Below are 21,660 nucleotides of genomic sequence, written 5' to 3' on the forward strand. Positions count from 1 at the left end.
AACAGAAGGGAAGCCCTGGCTTTTGGGGAGGGAGAGAACAGAAACAGAAGGAGCCCTTCTAGGCGGGAGGAGAGGAGACATTAGGGCGGGTAGGCGCTGGTCCTCTGTCATGACAACTTCTCTGCCATCCCCTCCTCCCCTCATCTCCATTTTCAGGCTTCAGGCTGTAGCCTTGGCAGCCTCCCTGTGAACTGGAGGAACCAGTGAATCCTTTCCTAGCATTTAAAACTCATCCTGCAGTCCCCATTTCACCCCCATCGGGGTTAGGCCCTGGGGCTACAGCTGCTGTTGCCTCTTCAATAAAGTGAAGTGGGAGAATGTGTGTGCCTCTTAACTTGGTGCACAGAGTGGGGGAAAGTGGCTGACCCTTTCCTCACTCCTCTCAAGGACCCCTACGCTATCACTCTCTGCCAGAGGCAAAGGTTTTATTATTCCTGGCAAGGCCTGCCTCTAGGGAAGCAGAGGAGGGGAGTAGCCCAGGGTTTCTACTCTGATACGGGGAAGGGTATCAGCTTCAGGAGAGCTTTGAGGGCTTACACTGTAGGGAGACACCAACCAGAGCGACACTAGCAAGGGAGGATACCAGAGGTATGGGTCTGGTGCTTCTGCTTTCTGCTGATGCAGGGGGAGAGTTCTAGGGAACTCTAGGCGATGCAGGAATGCAGGAGTTGCTGACGGCTCCTGGGAGTGGCCAAGATCTCTGGGAGCAAGGAGAAAAGCAGCTCCCTAAAGGCCCACATCCCCCCCCCCAAAAAAAAACACTCACTCATAGTGCTTGCTGGGAGGGTGGGGTGAGCAGGAGTGGGATGACTTGGACAGCTTCTAGGCGAGGGAGCCTGGGGAAGCCTGAGAACCCAGGGCTGGCCTCTAAGCTGGAGGACACTGCCACCATGTGGACAATTGAGGAGCAACAGCAGTAGCTGGCCTAGGTAGGACCAGAGGAAAACAGACATTTGGACATTTTAGAAACTTTATTGAAGGACAAAAGGGTGTCAGCTCCCAGTACATGGTGTGGAAAATAAATAAGGGTTAAAAGGAAGCTGCAAGGCAGGACAGGAGCAGGTGGAGGCGTATGCCTCATGACGGAGAGTCCTGTGGGGCAGCAGAACCGACTGGAATAAAACACTGGGGAGAGAGAAGACCTCGTCACAGCCCAGCTGTCCTTGAACTGTAACCAGCCCTTCCCCCTGACCTCTGAAAGGAGCCGAGGATGGCCCCCTGCCCCACTTCCTACTTCCCACAGGCATAGCTGGCTGTGGACCGGAGGCTCACCAGGGAATCCTGCCATTCGAGCAATGTGGCCACAGGGTTGGTGCAGACCCGGGTGAGGGCTGAGGGAGGGGCTCGGCTAGTGTAGAAGGCACACTCGTCGTCCAGGCGGGCCTCGTGGAAGCGGTGGATGGCGGTCAGACATGCTTTGAGGCGCTGCCTCAGGGCCAGGGTTCGAGGGGCCAGATGGCTGGGGCCTGAGGGCCAAAGGCCACAGAGAGATCAGGGCAGACTCTGGAGTCCTAGACTCCCACCATATACTGCCCTTTCCCACTCCCCGACCAAGGGCCAAGCCAATTAGGAGCACAGGGCTGAAGGTGCATCCCCCACTTCTTCCTGCGGGAGAGCCAGACTGGGGCAAGGTAGGTAGGGGAAAGAAAGCGTAGGATCACCTGGTGCAGGCAGGCCCTGCTCCCAGCGGGAGACGAGGACCTCCTTTGTTCACAACCCCTTCCAACCAACTCCTTACCTGCCTTGCCTGTTGGGGGCTTCAGAGACTGGAGTGAGTGGATAGGGGGGCTGGCACAAAGTGGGCGTTGGGAGGAGAAGGTCAGGCTGGTGGTCGCTGGAGCCCACTGACTGCAGCAGGGCCATGGGCTGGACTCTGGACTTCTGGGTTCCAGGGAGCAGGCCTCTGATACCCCAGGCTCTACCCTAGGGGAGGGCTCTGGGAGTCCTGTCTGTCCCTGGGGGCAGGCCTGAAGGGGTCCAGCCTCTCCCAGAGGGCAGGGCTCTGATGCCTCAGGCTGTTCCTGGGTGGAGGGCTCTGATATCTCAGGCCGCCTCCTATGGTGGGACTCTGGGGGCCCTGGTTCTGCTGGAGGGCAGGGCAGGGCTACCTCGGGCTCTGCTGCAGGGCAGGGCTCTGGTTCCCCACACCCCTCTGGAAGGTAGGGTTTGGGCAGCCCAGAGTGCTGTAACATTCCAGGAAGATGAAAAGCCCCAGATTTATTCTCTGGGGCATTCAGAGTTCTAGAAACCTCAGCCAGCAGGGGCTGAAGTTCAACCATATCCAGAGAGGAGCCTCCATTATGGGGGGCACACTTGCCCTCCACCAGCCCCTCTACCTCCTGTCGCAAAAGCTGTTGCAGGATACTGATGCGCTGTGGGTGGGACAGAGTGTGATGTCAAGAAGTGGGTGCAAGTCTTGTACCCACACTGTCCTATTTCCATGCCCCCCTCCGCCCATTTCTCGCTTTCCCAGCCCTGTCACTGCCCATCAGGCATCAAAGCTGTTGCCCACACCAGCCCACCTGCATCTTCAGCTCCTGGAGATTGGGGGTTCTACTGGGATGGGGTCCACAAGGAGTTGACACGGGTGGCTTCCCAGGACGCTCCTGCAACCTCATACCACTCTCCTGGTCAAATAACCGGACTGCAATCTGCTCCTGCCACGTGGGAGGAGAGGGGCCACATGAGGAAGCCAGGCTGGAGTAGGAAGAAGACTAGTTTGAGTCTTCAAACTAGTGAGGAAGGGATTAGGTCCTTAATTGAGTGACCCTAGACTTGGATTAGGAGGGGCAGCAGAGAAGCAGGGAGAGTTGGAGAGTTAGGCAGCTTTTCCAGAGAGCCCACTTGCTTCAAAACTGCTGGGCCTCAGGCCAACGGGACAGAGCGAGGAGTCTCAGCATGGGAAGGTTTCAGATACTTACCCAGGGCAGGGCAGGCTCTTCAGGGCAAGGCTGAGGGGAGAGGCCACTCAACCACTGGGCCTGGGACAGAAGTGAGATGCCATGACTTTCCCTGTACCCATCCATCCCCTTCCTCCCCCAGCCCTGGCCTAAGCCAGCTACCTCCCCTGCCCTCTCTCACCTGCTGAGCTCTGGGGGCCGATGGGAGGGGTGTGAACTGGGTCTTGGGGCGGTTGGCGAGACGGCGCAACACTGAATATGAGGTCTGGGGAGAGATGGGGGTGGTTGGGCGGGGACAAAACCGAGACCTCGCAGTGATCCCAGCCCCCAGGAGTTGTGGATACAAACTGGAGCTGAGGGGCCAGGGGAAGGCACACGTTGAGCCCGTCCAAAGGGTGATGGCCGGGTGATGGCAGGTGGTATCACTTGGCCAGGGGAGGGCATCAGGCAGGAGTCACAGCCGTCCTGTGGAGAACAAGGTGGAAGAGTGATCCCTCCCGCTTGGCATTGCTTTCTTGTCCTCACTTCAGCAGCCAGTGTGATTCTTTTTTTTTTTTTTTTTTTTTTTTTTTCTTTTTGCGGTATGTGGGCCTCTCACTGCCGCGGCCTCTCCCGTTGCGGAGCACAGGCTCCGGACGCGCAGGCCCAGCGGCCATGGCTCACGGGCCCAGCCGCTCCGCGGCATGTGGGATCCTCCCAGACCGGGGCACGAACCCGCGTCCCCTGCATCGGCAGGCGGACTCCCAACCACTGCGCCACCAGGGAGGCCCCAGTGTGATTCTTTTAAGATCTAATCAAGTCATGTCCCACCCTTGTTCATCCCCCCTCCCCATGGCTTTGCACTCATTCCAAGTAATAGCCAAAATCTTACACGGTTTTATAAATCCTTACCCAAACTGATTCTGTCATTGCTCTAACCTCTCACTTCCTTTCCTTCTTACTCTGCTTCAGCCTCGCTTTCTTGCTGATCCTTAAACACACCAGGTACATGCCATCTTTGCATCTGCAGTTCTTGTGGCCTGGAACGTTCTTCCCCCAGATTATCTACATGGCTCACTCCCTCAACTCTTTCTGCTCTTCACTTAGCCGCACCTCAGTGAGATTCCTCTGACCAACCTACCTGAAACTACAATACCCATCACCTCCCTCCACTTCTCCTTCCCTTTCAGTGCCTTACTTTCTTTTTTTTTTTTTTTTTTGCTGTACGTGGGCCTCTCACTGTTGTGGCCTCTCCCACTGCAGAGCACAGGCTTTGGACGCGCAAGCTCCGCTCACGGGCCCAGCCGCTCTGTGGTGGCATATGGGATCCTCCCGGACCAGGGGCACGATCCCCTGCATCGGCAGGCGGACTCTCAACCACTGCGCCACCAGGGAAGCCCTACTTTCTTTTTTTTAAACAGATAACTTATCACCATCTGACCTACTATATATTTTACGCGTGTGTTTATTTTTTGTCTCCCCCTTCTAGAATGTGAACTTATTTCCTACTGTATATCCAGAACCTAGAACATTGCTTGGCACACAGTAGCTGGTCAATAAACCCTTGTGGAGTGAATGAATGAACTCTCAGATCTGTCTTACTCTCAGCACTGATCTGATGGTGATACAAACGTATACCAGACTGTGACCTCTCACTCGCAGGCCCCGGACACCTGGTAAACAGAGGCCAGTACCACTCTGGAGAGGGCTTGGGTCCATCTGGGGCAAACCAGGACCCAGTTAACATGCTGAGATCCAGGCTGGGACTGCCTGGCTCTACCCACAATCCTCAGTGCCGCTGCTGCTGGGGAATCCCCCCATGCATCTCCTCTGTGCCCTTCCCCCAGCACAGAGGAGGAAGGTCCCAGCTCACCTTGGTGTGTGTCATCTCTCGGGTTTCTTTTAATGGTACTCGCTGAGCCAGACCGAGGGGGCCCCCTCCTCTTTCATCTGAGTGAGTGACAACTTCATATTCTCCTTCAGGGAGAGAGGAAGCTAGGAGGAGACAGGAAATTTGCTGCAGTGTCTGGAACACCCATCAAAGTCTGGCACAGGGCTCTGCAACCCTAGTCGGAGGTTGCAACCTCCGAATAGGGTATGCCAGTTTGACAGCCCCCACTGCACCATTAGGGGTGGGGACCCATCCAGCATCCCTTTGAAGCCCAGCACTGTTTCAATAGTAAATCATTAATCTGAATACCCTGAGTGGGCTAGGGGTGTGGCGATGGCTCTTAGGGGCTGAGGACAGAACAGTGAGTGGAAGGTAAATCCTACAGGAAGTGGCAGAGAAAGGGTAGAAATGGGGACCACCTCCTCTGACACAAGTGCAACTGGGCCAACCTCTGGCCTATCAAGAAGATCTCTTCCTCTCTGTCTCCTTCTGATATGGCCTTCCCGCCCCAGCCTGCTGAGCTTTCTCTTGTTTTGCTCCCTACAAGCAGCTCCCCTGCCCCTGTTGTCTCCCCATGGCCAGACACACTCACCAGGCTTGACAAGGGTCTCCAGAAGCAATCCTGAGGCCTGGCTCACTGAAGTCCTGATGACAATAAGGACAGCAGCTAGCACCACTGAGTACCAAGTATGAGCTGGGCACTGTGCTAAGTGCTTTACAAACATCATCTCATTTAATTCTCATGATAACCTCAAATGATAATACAAACATTATCCTCATTTGACAGATTAAAGAAACTGAAGTGGGAATTCCCTGGCGGTCCAGTGGTTAGGACTCTGTGCTTTCACTGCCGAGGGCCCGGGTTCAATCCCTGGTTGGGGAACTAAGATCCCACAATCCACGCAGTGGCGCAGCCAAAAAAAAAAAAAAAGAAAAAGAAACTGGAGCTCGGAGAGTAAGGCAATCTTGCACAAATCATAAGTACTAAGGGTCAGGAATCAACCCCAAATCCCATTTACTGCCACGGTCTATGCTCCGGACACTAAACAAAAGAGATGGCACCTCTCAGTTCTGTCCCCTTCTTCTCCCACAACCTGAAGAAACTGATGTCATATTGAGGCCTGGCTATGAAGGCCTGACCCCTATTGCAAGGGCTCACCCTGAGAAATCACAGATTTCCCCCTTCCGCCCTGGGTTGCTGGGAAGTCCTAAAGCTACTGGAAGGCCCCAGCTCTGAGGGACCCCTGTATCAGACACTGAATCAGTCTTTTCCAAATGACCCTCTCCTCACTTGCTCTTGCCACCTGTCTCTCTTCTTAGCTCCTGGAAACCGGGAGGAGCGGAGGGGTGAGAGGAAGGTCCTGAAGGTGGAATCTGAGCCATAGGAGCAAGAGAAAAAACAGAGTCAGAGGTAGGCCTCAAACCTTCAGTCTTCACCAACAGCCCCATCGGCCTCCATACCAACCCTCTGGCTCATCATGAGGTACCTTCCCTCCTAAGGCCCAGCTCTGTCCTTGGAAGGAGTTCCCAGAAGCACTGAGTATCAGCCTCTCAAGGGCACTCACCAGAGCCTTTAGCCTCTGGGGACACAAGGTCCGGCCTCGAGGTCCTGGTCCCTCCAGCCTGGAGAAGCAGGAAGCCCTGGCAGGGTCCAGTCGGTGGGTGGGGGTTCTGGGAGCCAAGTATGCAGAGGCCCGGGCATCCTAGGACCCCAAGAGAGGCTATCAGTATAGGCTCAGGATTCCCTCCTCAGCCTACTCCAGCCTGATCTCCTCCTATCCTGCCTCATTACCTGGCCCCTCCGGATGGTGCCTCCCTGGTTCCCTCGAACCAGTACTCTCTGAGCCAGACTGGGCTGGCGCCCCAGGCGACAGCTCTTCACCCCCTCACCTGACAGGATGGTGGCCAGGGCTGCAGGGTCAGCCACAAACTCTATGGTCCCTGGAGCCTCTGCAAGGGAAGAGGAGAAGGAAAGGTGAGAAGGAACAGGAAGCAGGGAGGCTGAGGGGGTCAGGGAGCCTAGCAGAGTTACCTTGAGGTGCAAGAGTGAGCCGAAGAGACTCATATAACTGAACTCAGCTCACCAAACATTCATGGGACTTTACTCTGTGTAAGACACTATTTTAGGCACTGACACCCTGAGATAAATAAGACAAAGTCCCCCTACTCAGGAAAGCTATCATCAAACTATAGAGAGGTAACAGACTCAAGTCAAAGTATGGACATGTTATAAAAGAATTACAGCAAAGCATTCGAACACAGAGCAATTGACTGTGACTGGGAGAGGCGGAAAAGGCTTTAGAAGAGATGACACTTTGCTGAAGAAAGCAAAGGGCTTCTAAGAGCAAAGAGCTTTCCAGGAGCAGGGACTAGGAATTATAGTAAGCAGGAGACCCAGGGACTGCAAAGCCCCCAAACCCCACTGCCACCAACCAATTCTCCTACCCAGCCAAAGAAACTGTTTTCAAGCCTCCAACAGGTACCTGTCTGGGGAGGGGGCCTAGGTCCCACATTTTGTCTCCCAGGGCTAGGCGTGAGCTCCTCCAAGGGGTTCCGAAGCTGAGTACACCCCACCAATCTCTCCGATTGCTCTGTTTGATGTGTGGCTTTCGGCCTGGGGCCTGCTGAGTCAACGAGCGGATGTTGACTACTGAGCTTCTGCACCAATCTCTGGGGGAAGGGAGAACAAAAAGCTGGGGCTCAGCGTTGGGGTGCATTGCTAGTGTGTGCTGCGTCCTTGTAGCTACTGTCTTCACCCCCACTCCCCTCTTACCCGTGGATCTTGGTTCTCCTGGTCCAGGGCGCTGGGTTTGACTGTGGGGAGAGGCGGGCGTCTCTGAGAGCGAACGGGAATCTTGCTGGGGGTAGGAGATACACCCCGGAGGAGAGGATCCTTCGTGGCTTGGAGGGTAGTCATGACGACTACAACTGAGACGGAGAAGAAGGCAGGATCAGGGATCAAAGGTCAGCCGGTTCGGGGCTTCGGTCCTGACATCACTGATACTCCCACCTCCACCCAAATCCATGCGCCCAGAGGACCCGGCGCCTGCAAGGCCTCTTTTCTGGGTGTCTCCTCCTAACACTCTGAGCCTATTCTTTAGCCCCAGGACCCCGAACTGCTTCTCCTCCCTACGAGCCCCCGCAGCCCTCATTCCCTCCAAGATCCCGGTGCCGCACCTCCCCCGGAACCCCCACTTTCTTCGCTTTTTCCCCGGACTCTCTCGGCTTCTGCTGCAGATACTTCCCCAGTTTGTAAAATACGCCAAGCTCCTGATTGGCTTGTCTGCGCTCCTGCGGAGGAGTATGTCACAGGATTCAGCTGTCCAATCCGCAGGCTTCGGAGGCGGGGCCAAAAGAAGGACTAGTTGTCGAGCCGCTTTCTGGCCAGGAAAAAAACTGACCCGACTCAACCAGCCAATCCGAGAGCGGAGCGCGGGGTGGAGGAAGAAGGAGGAGACCTTACTGAGGCCGGCGAAGGCGTGGGCTCGGAGTCTGGGAGACAACGGGCGCCGGGTACTCTCGCGAGGTCTCGGGACTGGTGCGGGAAGGACCAGTCTCGCGGCATTGTGGGAAGAGCTGGCGTTCTGAATGAGGCTAACTGACGGTGTTGGAGGCTGTCTCGAGCCACTCAGCCGACTCTGATCAGAGTTCGGCGTCAAGCTGTGGGGACGCCGCTCCAGACACATTGTAGGAAACGTCTGTACGTTGTGCCTAGGCCGAGGAACTGCCTCCAGACGGGCGGAGAGGGCTGGAAAAAATTGAACTGAGGCTAACAATAACAAAAATAAAAAGAAACAATCGTTTTTTCTCTCCACCTTTACGAATGGTGAGGTGTGGTCTCCATTTCACAGATAAGAAAACAAGGCTCAAAACAGTGTCATTGGAACTCAACACAACAGGCCTGGAGGACTGGGGAGAGGTGTGGCCTGTTGTTGGCAGGCAGGGGTGTGAAAATGAGGGAACCTAGAACACTCTGGTTAGAATGGAAGGGGTTAACCTCTAATGGGAAATGGGCGATGGTTTCAAGTGTACAGGACTCTGGTAGATTCTCTCCCTGACTCGTGCTTGCTATTATACAAGCCCTCCCCTTCCAATTTCTCCTTCACACCTTTTCATTACCTTTAGATTTCATTTACCTTCTTCCTCTTCATTATCTCCACCCTAATCTCACATAGAGGATGGCAAAAGCCTCCCACCCTCCATTCTCTCTTGCTCTCCACAATCATCCATTCACCATATAGCAGCTAGAGTAATCTTTCCAAAATGCAAATCTGGTCATGTTACCACTGTGCCTTGACCTCTCCCCACTCATACTCCCCATCTTGTACCACTTTCCCCCTTGTGCTCTGCTTTCCAACTCCGTTGCCATTTCCAATCCCTGAAATTTGTCATGTTCCTTCTAGTCTCTCTGTCTGGAATACCTTCCACTTTGCCTATTCATGCCTCCAAATGGATGTTCGCTGTTACTTTCTTGTAGAGGCCTTCCTTGAACCCCTCTGCTCACAACCCACCCTAATCTTAAAAAGTTTCCTTGTGTGCTCTCAAAGAACAGTGTTTCCTCAGAGCATGTATCTCAGTTGGTAATTGTATATTCACCAATGTGAACCTAATATATCATGTTTATTAAACCTGATCTCTCCTGCTAGACCGCCATGAAGGTGGTGACCTTTTATTTTTGCCTTACATTATATTTTCAATGCCTTGCATTGTGCCTCCCTGTAAGGGTGTTCACTATTTGTTGAATGAGTCAATGGATGAATGAATAGTTGATCAAATGAATACCTGGAGAGATAGGGAAGACCTCCAAAAAGAAGTAATATTTGAACTTCCTGTTTAAAAGAGAGAAGGCTCTTCTAGTCACTCGGAACAGCACTTGCAAAGGCAAGGAAACTTGGAGTGTTCAGAGAAGGGTAAGTCCTTAGGGATAGATGGAACGTAGGATAGTAGGAAATAAAACTAGAAAGATGGTCTGACTGGAAGGAAGGGGACAGTCCCCTCATTCCACTAACAGGTACTGTGAATGTGCTAGATCCTGACTACTAGATTAGCAGGGATGGCTACTGACAGACATTGTGCACCTACTGTGTGTAAGGCCCTTTATCACACATTTGGGATACATGGAGGAATAAGGCTGAAGTTTGAAGGATGGGGAGGCACCAGGATGAAGGTTGGCTGCACGGTGACTTTACATGATTTTAAGGTAGTCAGCACAGTCCAGGTCCAAGTTCACAAACCTGGAAACTTGAGTTTGTGAGGCTACGCAGAGTAGATCTTGGAGTCACACTAATCGAATTCATAAGAGAAATTGAGTGATTTACTATGAGCGATATGCCTTTTGGGAACAAAATATTTATGCCTGCTCCTCAGGGCACCACCTTCACAGAATCAAGGTACAAGGAGACTGATTTTATATCATACAAGTCTTTCAAAGAGCCAATGTTCAGAATATCTGCTATGCCTGTCATAGCGTCCAACCTGTTTTCTATACAGCAGTCAGAGCAACCTGCTTCTGTTTGTCTTTGCTGGACCTCGAATATGGGGAGATGCAAGCCACCTCTCTTGTTTTATTCTATCAATCCCCCTTTACTCCCTGTCTGCTCTCCCCCATAGACACCACTCTAATGTGATTGATATAAATTCTTAACTATGCATGTGTGCTTATAAAATGTGTAGGGCTGTATATTTGTTTCCTATTGCTACTGTAACAAATTGCCATGAATTTAGTGGCTTAAAACAATACAAATTTATTCTCTTACAGGTCTGGGGGTCTGAATTCTAAAACTTGGTCTGGTTCCATTCCTTCTGAGACTTCAGAGGAGAATCTGTTTGCTTGCCTCTTTCAGCTTCGAGAGGCTGCCAGCATTCCTTAGCTTGTGACCCCTTCTTCCATCACTCTAACTGTAATAGGGAAGAACATTTTGTATTCTATTACAAGTTAATCACTAAAGGGATGTTGCCTATAAGCTTAAATTATACATAATGGCCCATCTCTGGGAACCCTGCTCCCCAGGTAATGAGCATTAAGCTAAAATACCTTTGTTTAGCTCACAGGAAACAGTTTGACCAGGTCCACCTGTGAATGACTGCAGGGAGGAAGAAATGAACACATCCCCTCATGAGGCAGATGGGAACCAGGAAGCATTTGACTTTACTCCCTCCCCTTTTAGAATAAAAGGAGCCTGAATTCTAACTCAGGCGAGATGGTTCTTTGGGGGCACAAACCCACCATCTTCTCGGCTTGCTGGCTTTTTGAATAAAGCTGTTATTCCTTGCCCAACAACTCATCTCTCGATTATTGGCCTACTGTGTGGCGAGCAGTACGAGCTTAGCCGTGGTAATATAACTTCTTGCTTCTGTTATCACATACTACACGCTGTGATCTCCTGCCTCCCTCTTATGAAGACCTTGTGATTACATTGGGCCTACCCGTATAATCCTGGATAATCCCGGATAATCTCCCCATCTCAAAGTCCTTAACCACATCTGCAAATCTCTTTTAACATATCATTACATTAGTTAACATAACATTAGTTAACATAACATTCAGAGATTCAGGGGCTTAAGATGTGGACATTGGGCTTCCCTGGTGGCGCAGTGGTTGAGAGTCCGCCTGCTGATGCAGGGGACACAGGTTCGTGCCCCGGTCCGGGAAGATCCCACATGTCACGTAGCGGCTGGGCCCATGAGCCATGGCCGCTGGGCCTGCGCGTCCGGAGCCTGTGCTCCGCAGAAGGAGAGGCCACAACAGTGAGAGGCCTGTGTACTGCAAAAAAAAAAAGATGTGGACATCTTTGGGGGTCCATTATTCAACCTACTACAGGTTGTTTAGTGTATAAGTTTTTAATTTGCATAAATGGCATTGCCATATGATTTTTTTTTTTTTTTTTTTTTTGCTGTGCTGAATGGCTTGTGGGATCTTAGTTCCCTGACCAGGGATTGAACCAGGGCCGGCAGTAGAAGCGCCGAATTCTAACCACTGGAGCACCAGGGAATTCCCTCCATATGATTTGTTTGTTTGTTTGTTTTTTATTTATTTATGGCTGTGTTGGGTCTTCACTGCTGTGCGCGGGCTTTCTCTAGTTGCAGCAAGCGGGAGCTACACTTCGTCATGGTGCGTGGGCTTCTCGTTGTCGTGGCTTCTCTTGTTGCGGAGCACGGGCTCTAGGCGCGCAGGCTTCAGTAGTTGTGGCACGTGGGCTCAGTAGTTGTGGCGCATGGGCTTAGTTGCTCCGTGGCATGTGGGGTCTTCCTGGGCCAGGGCTCGAACCCGTGTCCCCTGCATTGGCAGGCGGATTCTTAACCACTGCGCCACCAGGGAAGCCCCCTCCTCCATATGATTTTATTTTTACTTTTTTTTGTCAACTCTGTTTCTAAAATCCATCCTTATTGCTATATATAATCTAGTTCATTGCTTTTAACAATTGCATAGGATTCCATGGTAGGCATCCATCATACTTTGCTTATTCATTCCCTACTTCTACAAACAATGCTAGAAAATTGTCTTACGTTGCCCCCTGTAAACGTGTTCAAGAATTTCTCTGGGACATATATCCAGGAATGGAATTTCTGGATCATGAAGTTTATGCAAACTTAATTTCACTAAGTACCTCCAGATTATTTTTCAGAAAGTCTGAAGCTGTTTGCACTCTTAACAATGTTACTTGAAAGTTATTACCTCTATCCTCTCTGACACTTGATATTATACAACTTTCTATGTTTACAATTCAATGGGTATTAAGTGGACTCTTGGTTATTTTAAATTGCATTTCTCTGATTACTAGTGAGTTTGAATGTTACTTCATATTCTTAATTAGCCCATAGAACTCTCCTTCTGTGAAATGCCTACTCGTATACTTTGTGCATTTTTTCCTATTGGTTTTCCTGTTGACTTATAAGATTCCACTGTATACTCTGCATATTAATTCCACGTCTGCTTTAAACATTGCAAATATATCCTTTAGGTCTGTAGTGAAATATAATTGATTTTCTACCTTAATGAACTCTTGGTTTTCCTAGTTTGTCTATTGATTCTGTTGGGTTTTCTATAGACATAATTAATGTCTTCTGCAAATCAAAACATTTTTATAAATTCCCTTTCAGTCTTAAACCTTGTTGAGTTTTTCGTTGTTTTGTTTGATTTTGTTGGTTGTTTTCTTGCATCGTTGTACAGAACTTCCAACGTTATACTAAACAGTCACAGTGCCAGGGGCAACCTTGACTTGTGGGAAACCATCTACAGTTTCTCCAAAGACCAGGCTGTTTTTTCTCACCTTTTTTTGTGAAACAATCTCAAACTTACAGAAAAGTTGTGTGAGTAGTACACAAACCCTTTTCTCTCAGCCATTTGAGAGTAAATTGCCAATATGTTGCCTTATCTTCCCCCAGTACTTTAGTGCATATTTCTTGCTAACAAGGACATTCTCTTACATGACCACAACACAACCATCAAAATCAGGAAAAGAGGGACGTCCCTGGCGGTCCAGTGGGTAAGACTCTGCATTCCCAATGCAGGGGGCCCGGGTTCGATCCCTGGTTGGGGAACTAGATCCTGCATGCTACAACTAAGAGTTCGGATGCCACAACTAAGAAGTCCACATGCTGCAACTAAAGATCCCGCGTGCTGCAACTAAGACCTGGCACCCCCTAAATACATATTTTTTAAAAATCAGGAAAAGGACACCAATACACTCCTGCCATCTAACCCTCAGACCCCATTCAAGTTCTGCCAGTTTTCTAAGTGATATCCTTTATAGCAAAAGGATCCGGTAAAGAGTCACGTGCTGCATTTAACTGTCATGTCTCTTTAGTCTCCTTCAATGTGGAACGGTTCTTCATTCTTGACTTTCGTGACCTTGACACTTTTGAGGATTACATGCCAGTTATTTGCAGAATGTCCTTCAGATTGGGTTTGTCCTGATGTTTCCTCACAGGGTATGCATCTCTGGCAGGACTGTCACAGAAATGATGCTGTTTTCTTTCTACTGCGTTCTATCAGGTGGTGCCTGTTTCCATTTTTCCTGTAACTTTGATTACTTGATTAAAGTGGTATCTGCCAGGTTTCTTCACTGTAAATTACTCTTTCCCCTTTGTAATTAATATTTGGGGCAGAGTACTTTAAAATTATGTAAATATTCCATTCCTCAACAAACTTTCACTTTATTTACTTAATTATATCACCATGGATTCATAAATACCTATTATTGATATAGTCAGTGAATTGTTATCCCATTACTAATATTATTTATTCTGTTATACAAGTCGTCTCTGATTTGGTTTTCCACTGTATCCTTTCAGCATGTCTGTATCCTTTAGCATTCATCATTTTTTAGCATTTTTTTTTCTTTCTGGCACAGAAACATGTTTCAGGCTCAATTTATACTTTCCCTGCATCAGCTCTGGAATCAGCCATTTCTCCAAGGAGCTCTCGTTCCTTTAAGAGGAGAATGTTTTTTAGAAACCACGAGCTGGACACTAGCTGTGCCCATTGCTATTAGGATATTTCTGCCCCTCAGGCCCTCTCAGTAGACAGAGCTGGGGCATGTAATCTACACACACACCCACACACGTACATGCACAAATTCAGCACATTTACTTCCGTATTTCTATATCTAAATGTATTGAAAACCATGAGTTCAAGACTGGCATTTATAAACTATGGCATTTACCTGCTTTAAAATACATCAAAGGCTTTCTTTCCATATATCTTAGGAACTTGCCAAAATAAGGTAGTCTCTCTTCTCTTTGCCAGACTCCAAGTAATGAATTGAGATTTAAAATTTTGCAATAAAAAGAGACAGAGATCAGCCAAAAAAGGATTTTTCTATAGTTGCTTTATTTAAAAATTAATATACCCAAGTGTTAAATAATTATCAGACATAACCTACAGTGGTTTCTTAGCCCTCTGGTGGTGAGGTTTAGTCTTTCATTTCAAATATTTGAGACTCCTTTGTCTTAAAAGAGGTAACAAAGAGACATTCATTTATGGTCAAGTTCTATGGACGTGGCCTGGTAACCGTTTCCTAGAAGAAGGGTGTTAGTATTCCCCTTTTATAATCTTTACTAGCACAGAAATGACTGACAATGATGACAACCATTTGCAACTTTCCCTTCCTCGTTTAAGAAGCAAGCATTTTCTAAATCAAAACTACAATGAGGCACCACCTCACACCAGTCAGAATGGCCATCATTAAAATGTCTACAAATAACAAATGCTGGAGAGGGTGTGGAGAAAATGGAACCCTCCTAAACACTGTTGGTGGGAATGTAAATTGGTGCAGCCACTATGGAAAACAGTATGGAAGTTCCTTAAAAAACTAAAAATAGAGTTGCCAAATGATCTAGCTATCCTACTCCTGGGTGTATATCCGGAGAAAACTCTAATTTGAAAAGACACATGCAAGACAATGTTCACAGCAGCACTATTTACAAAAGCAAGACATGGAAGCAACCTAAATGTCCATCAACAGACAACTGGTTAAAGAAGATGTGGTATATATATACAATGGAATACTATTTGGCCATGACAAAGAATGAAATAATGCCATTTGCAGCAACATGGATGGACCTAGAGATTATCGTGCTAAGTGAATAAGTTAGAGAAAGATATGATACCATTTATGTGTGTAATCTAAAATATGATACAAGTGAACTTATTTACAGAACAGAAACAGACTCACAGACATAGAAAACAACCTTATGGTTAACAAAGGGGAAAGGGGGGTGGGGGAGGGATAAATTAGGAGTTTGGGATTAACAGATACACACTACTATGTATAAAATAGCTGGGCTTCCCTGGTGGCGCAGTGGTTGAGAGTCCGCCTGCCGATGAAGGGGACACGGTTTCGTGCCCCGGTCTGGGAAGGTCCCACGTGCCACGGAGCGGCTGGGCCCATGAGCCACGGCCGCTGAGCCTGCGTGTCCAGGGCCTGTGCTCTGCAACGGGAGAGGCCACAACAGTGAGAGGCCCACATACTGCAAAAAATAATAATAATAAATAAATAAATAAAATAGCTAACCAACAAGGTCTTACTGTATAGCACAGGGAACTATATTCAATATCCTGTAATAACCATAACCGAAAAGAAAGGGGAAACAAGAAGCAAGCATTTTCTATTTTCTAACAGAAACCTTTAAAAGTAGCAAGTATACTAGTCTGGGCAAGAGATAAAAGAATTTTGTTGTATGTTGTAAAATGTATAAATTATCTCCAGGACTAGACAGACCTTAATCCAGTAACAGGAGTGATACCTTATCAGTCCATTTCTTCTGCAGAAAAGGAAACACTGTAACAAGGTTTATTCTAAAGAGACCTTTGCAGTTGCAGTCAGAATCAAGCAGTTTTTTCAGAGTATCATGGTTTACAAGGTCCTATATTGTCTCCTGCTCTTCCTCCTCTCCAACCACATCTCACACCTCTCTTTTCTCACTGTGATCCAGCCACACTGGCTGGATCCACTAGGAGAAACTCCATGTAACAGTGGCTTAAATGAGATATACATTTATTTATCTTTCACTTGAAAAATCCAATACTACACTGTGGTGCAGGATGTCGATTGTGGTGGAGGTTGTATTGTGGGGAAAGGGAGTGCTATGGAATGAATTGTGTCCTCCAAAATTCATATGTTGAATACCTAACACCCCATGCGATGATATTTGGAGATGGAGCCTTTGGGAGATTAATTAGTTTTACATGAGGGTATAAGGGTGGGGCTCTCACGATGGGGTTAGTGTGCTTATAAGAAAACACATCAGAAAACTTGCTCTTTCTTTACTCCCATCCGATGTGAAGCCACAGTGAGAAGGTAGCTGTCTACAAGCCAGAAAAAGAGCCCTGAGTCAACCAGAAGCTGACCATGCTGACACCTTGATCTTGGACTTCTCACCTCTGGAACTGTGAGAAAATTCATTTCTGTTGTTTAAGCCACCCAGTCATAGTATTTTGAATGGATTTGGCACTTTTGTCAAAAATTAATTTACCATAGATGTATGGGTTTATTTGTGGACTCTCAGTTCTATTCCATTGGTGTATATGTCTATCCTATGCCAGTATCACACTATTTTGATTACTTTTGTTGTAGTAAGTTTTGAAATCTAGAAGTGTGAGTCCTCCAACTTTGTTTTTCTTTTTTCAAGATTGTTTTGGCTATTCAAGGCCCTTGTAATTCCATACAAATTTGAGGATCAGCTTTTCCATCCATTTCTGAAAAAGACTTTCTTTTAAAAAAAAAATGCTTTTCCTTCTACCTGTCCTGCCTTCTTCTTCTTCTTCTTCTTCTTTTTTTTTTAATTCTCTTGGCCATGCCACGTGGCATGTGGGATCTTAGTTCCCCAACCAGGGATCGAACCTGCACCCCCTGCAGTGGAAGCGTGGAGTCCTAACCACTGGACCACCAGGGAAATCTCTCTTTTTACTTTTATTTATTTATTTTTTTGCGGTATGTGGGCCTCTCACTGTTGTGGCCTCTCCCACTGCGGAGCACAGGCTCCGGACGCACAGGCCCAGCGGCCATGGCTCACGGGCCCAGCCGCTCCGCGGCACGTGAGACCCTCCCAGACCGGGGCACAAACCCGCCTTCCCTGCATCGGCAGGCGGACTCTCAACCACTGCGCCACCAGGGAAGCCCTCTCTTTTTACTTCTAAAGTCAAGTTTATCTTCTCTCTTTCACAGACTTGGCTTTCTAGAAATATTTAGTGATTCTTAATTGTGTACTCACCTTTGTAACTGTTATTACTGGTTAGACTGTCTTCCATTTCTCTTAAAGAGCCCACATGGGGTGAGGAGGGTGCTGCTTCACATGCTAATTTCACTGTTAGCCTATTTTCAGTGAAAACAGGGAAGGAGCAGGACATGGCTTCCATCACTGCTGCAGGGGTCAAGCCAATGGATTCTTGCTACTTCGATTTAATCATCTTGTTTATTGCTCCTGGTCTGCTGCTTCTAGCATTCACCCTTTTGGGCACGGAACATCCTTTGTGCTACTCATCTCCACAGAAGAACCCTTCTGTCAAGAGTTCTGCACTGTAGTTTACCTTTCCAACCAATCAGTGCCTGTGGCAGAAAGCCTCTAAGATAGGCAACAATTATCCCTGCTACCTGGTGGACATGCCCTTGTGTAAACCCCTCCCCTTTACGGTGGCTTGGATGTAGAGTATGACAGAAGTGATGGAATTCCACTTCCAAGGCTAGGTCATAAAAAGACTGTTGTTCTGTCTTGGGTGCTCTCTCTTGAATAACTCACCTTTGCAGGGAGATCAGCTGCCAGGACAGGAAGCCGCCCTGTGAATTCTGAACTTGCCTAGCAAGCCCCTTCAACTGTAGAATCTAATTCCTTGCAATAAGTCTCTTAATATGTATCTCCTACGGTTCTGTTTCTCTGGTTGAACCCTGACTGGTGCAGATTTTCATGTCTGAAAATGGGTGTAATTGTAACAAATACCCAAAAATGTAGAAGCGGCTTTAGAATTTGGTTATGGATAGAGTCTGGAAAAACTTTGAGGAGCATGATAGAAACTCTGCAACAGGCTTCAATATCAGGGTTGAAACTGTTGGATAAATAAACTATTTATTAAAAATGGGGGGAGTTCCCTGATGGTCCAGTCATTGGGACTCTGTGCTTTCATTGCTCAGGGTGTGAGTTCAATCCCTGGTTAGGGAACTGGGATGCCACGTGGTGCGGTGGGGGAGAAAAGGTGGGGTGGGGGGAACCTAGCTTGTCTTGAACAGACTGTTAGTAGAAATATGCATGTTACCTCTCTTAGCTCGGAAAGAAGCGAGGAGCATGGTACAGAATACCTACACTACCTTCAAGAATATGTAAATCATCACAAAGAGACTGTTGGTAGAAATATGAACGTTAAAGGTGCTGCTAGTGTTGAGGGCTCAGAAGAAAATGAGGAACATGCTGTGGAAGATAGAGGAGAGGGGATATTTTTTATTTAGTAGGAGAAAGCTTAGCAGAATTGAGTCTTACATTTATGTGAAAAGCAGAATTTGTAACAATGAACTTGGGTATTTATCTTTGCTGCCAAGTTTTTTTTTTTTTTTTTTTTTTTGCTGTATACAGGCCTCTCACTGCTGTGGCCTCTCCCGTTGTGGAGCACAGGCTCCGGACAAGCAGGCTCAGCGGCCATGGCCCATGGGCCCAGCCGCTCCGCGGCATGTGGGATCTTCCCGGACCGGGGCACGAACCCATGTCCCCTGCATCAGCAGGCAGACTCTCAACCACTGCACCACCAGGGAAGCCCTTGCTGCCAAGTTTTGAAGGTGACGTCTGGTTTCTTGTTGCTTACAGTAAAATCTGAAAGGAACGAGATAAATTGAGGGAAGAAATGTTAAAAAAAAAAAAAAAGCAATCAGAACATAGTGTTTGGGAATTCTCACCCTAGCCATATTGCAAAAGATGCTAAAATTAGGTCATTCACTGTCAGGAAAGTGTGCTCTGAAGAGAAATCCAAGGATGTACCTGGGCAATCTTTTGTTAGTGCCTAGGAAGGATCAAAGGTCAGAGTATTCAATCACACAAAGGGCTATTTGGAGAGATTAGCCCTGTGACTCATGGACCTCCTTAGCCATCTGAGCAGAAACCAAGCATAGAAATGGGATTATGCAAAAAGATTTATAAAAGTTCCTCTGTCTAATGGAGTAAATCCCAGAGACATACAAAGGAAACACACACAATTCTTAAGGATGTCCTACAAGCAGAGACACTGCCAGCTTGTAGTGAAAGGGACAGAGAGAGGGCAGAATTAAAGAAAGTTGTCAGACTCCCAGAATTATACAACCAGGAAACAAACAGATGAAAACACATGGAAAAGGAAAGATGACTCCAAGGGCAGGACAGTGAGGCTAGAAGGTGGAGCCAGGAACCAGACAGGATTATTCCCAGGCCTTGAAACCTAACATTGTTTCCCCAGCTGGATTTTTCATTTTGAATTTTATTTTATTTTATTTGTTTATACAGCAGGTTCTTATTAATTATCTATTTTATACATGTTAGTGTATATATGTCAATCCCAATCTCCCAATTCATCCCAGCACCACCCCCGCCCACCCCCGCTTTACCCCTTTGGTGTCCATACGTTTGTTCTCTACATCTGTGTCTCTATTTCTGCCTTGCAAACCGGTTCATCTGTACCATTTTTCTAGATTCCACATATATGTGTTAATATATATTTGTTTTTCTCTTTCTGACTTACTTCACTCTCTATGACATTGCTTCAGAAACTTCTTTTTTCTTTCCATTTTCTTCCTTTTTGAGTGGGAATGTCTATAACTGTTAGCCTATTCCTGTCTCACCACTGTATTTTAGGAACAAATAACTTGTTTTCTAGTTTCACAAGTCCACAGATGGAGAGTAATTTCCACCCAGGATCAGTTATACCCAGAGCCTTACCCATAACTAATTTAGATGATTAAATGAAGAAATTTGGGACTTTTGAGCCAATGAGACCTAGATGAGATTTTTGCCCTTCAGTTGCTCCTGTAACTGAGACTTTCAGGGTACATCTATTTTGTATGTGAGACCAACATGAATCTGTGGAGGCCAGAGGGCAGACTATGGTAAACATAATAATGCCCTCCCCAAGAGGTGTCCACATCTCAATGCCCAGAACCTGTGAATGTTTTATTACATGGCAAAAAGGACTTTGATGATGTGGGTAAATTAAAGATTGTGAGATGGCAAGATTATCCTAGATTATCTGGGTTCATCAATGTAATACAAAGGATTGTTATAAGAGGGAAGCAGGAGGACCAGTCAGAGAAGATCTGCTACTGAAGCGGAGATCAGTGATGTGACTGCTGGCTTTGAAGATGGAAGAGGGCCACAGGACAAGGAACTCGGGCAGTCAGTCTTTAGAAGCTGGAAAAGGCTCCTCTAGAGCTTCCAGCAGGAACACAGAGCTGTCGTTCCATTTTAGACTTCTGACCCCCAGCACCGTAAGATAATAAATTTGTTATTTTAAGTCACTGAGTTTGTGGTAATTTGTTACAACAGCAATAAGACATTAATACATTATGAGGAAAGTCTGCAACACATGCTCAAGCTGTCCCCTTGAAACAGAAAACACCTTTGACGTTTATACTGTTGAAGGATAACTAGAACTGTGATCCCTGGTTTACAATTTATGACGGGTCCCACATGACCCTGCTGAGGGAAGCAGTTCAGGAGGCCATATTCTGAACCATGTCACCTCATTCTCCTGCCTACAAGAGTGCCAGGTCTACTCAACTCTGCATGAATCATCTCATTTAATCTTCACAAGCCTAGGAAGTAGCTACTATTGTTGTCTCCATTTTACAGATGAAGAAACAGAGGCAAAGAGAGGTGCAGTATCTTTTCCAAGGTCATGCATCTAGTAAGTAGAAGATCCAAGATTTAAATGCAGATTCTTAAAATTGTACTTTTCACATTCTTTCATTAGTTAAAAAAATATTTTCTTAAACACTGGGATTCTATGACAAGTATAAGTGTCAAAGGTTTAGGAACAAATACAACCAACATTTGGTATGCATGAACAACATTTATTTATTTATTTATTTTTACTTTTTTATTTTTATTTTTTTTTGCGGTACGCGGGCCTCTCACTGTTGCGGCCTCTCCCGTTGCGGAGCACAGGCTCCGGACGCGCAGGCTCAGCGGCCATGGCTCACGGGCCCAGCCGCTCCGCGGCATGTGGAATCTTCCCGGACCGGGGCACGAACCCATGTCCCCTGCATCGGCAGGCAGACTCTCAACCACTGGCCACCAGGGAAGCCCTGAACAACATTTATTAACCGTGGGAGCGGAAGTGCACAGGGGACTAAAGCCCATCAGCCTTTGGGTATCTGTCCATGTGTCTCGTAGAGGACGTGGAGAGTGTGGATGAACCTGGCAAGGCTGGTAAAGTGG

General features: G+C 47.5%; 1 protein-coding gene across 1 annotated transcript; it reads right to left on the minus strand.

Moving 5' to 3' along the window:
- Positions 1-952: 952 nt before the first annotated feature.
- Positions 953-8,028, minus strand: TROAP (trophinin associated protein). Its single transcript, XM_081248633.1, has 15 exons — positions 7,948-8,028; positions 7,544-7,698; positions 7,254-7,440; positions 6,563-6,720; positions 6,336-6,473; positions 6,062-6,144; positions 5,363-5,415; positions 4,753-4,874; positions 3,249-3,365; positions 3,082-3,165; positions 2,922-2,981; positions 2,523-2,657; positions 1,739-2,372; positions 1,273-1,466; positions 953-1,125 (listed from the first exon to the last, which is right to left on the minus strand). The coding sequence occupies exons 2-15, from the start codon at positions 7,685-7,687 to the stop codon at positions 1,078-1,080; spliced, it is 2,157 nt and encodes a 718-aa protein (XP_081104759.1). The 5' UTR covers positions 7,688-7,698; positions 7,948-8,028; the 3' UTR covers positions 953-1,077.
- Between the last annotated feature and the right edge of the window lie 13,632 nt (positions 8,029-21,660).

Source organism: Mesoplodon bidens (assembly GCF_964165515.1).
Source record: "Mesoplodon bidens genome assembly, chromosome: 11".
Lineage (NCBI taxonomy): Eukaryota > Metazoa > Chordata > Mammalia > Artiodactyla > Ziphiidae > Mesoplodon > Mesoplodon bidens.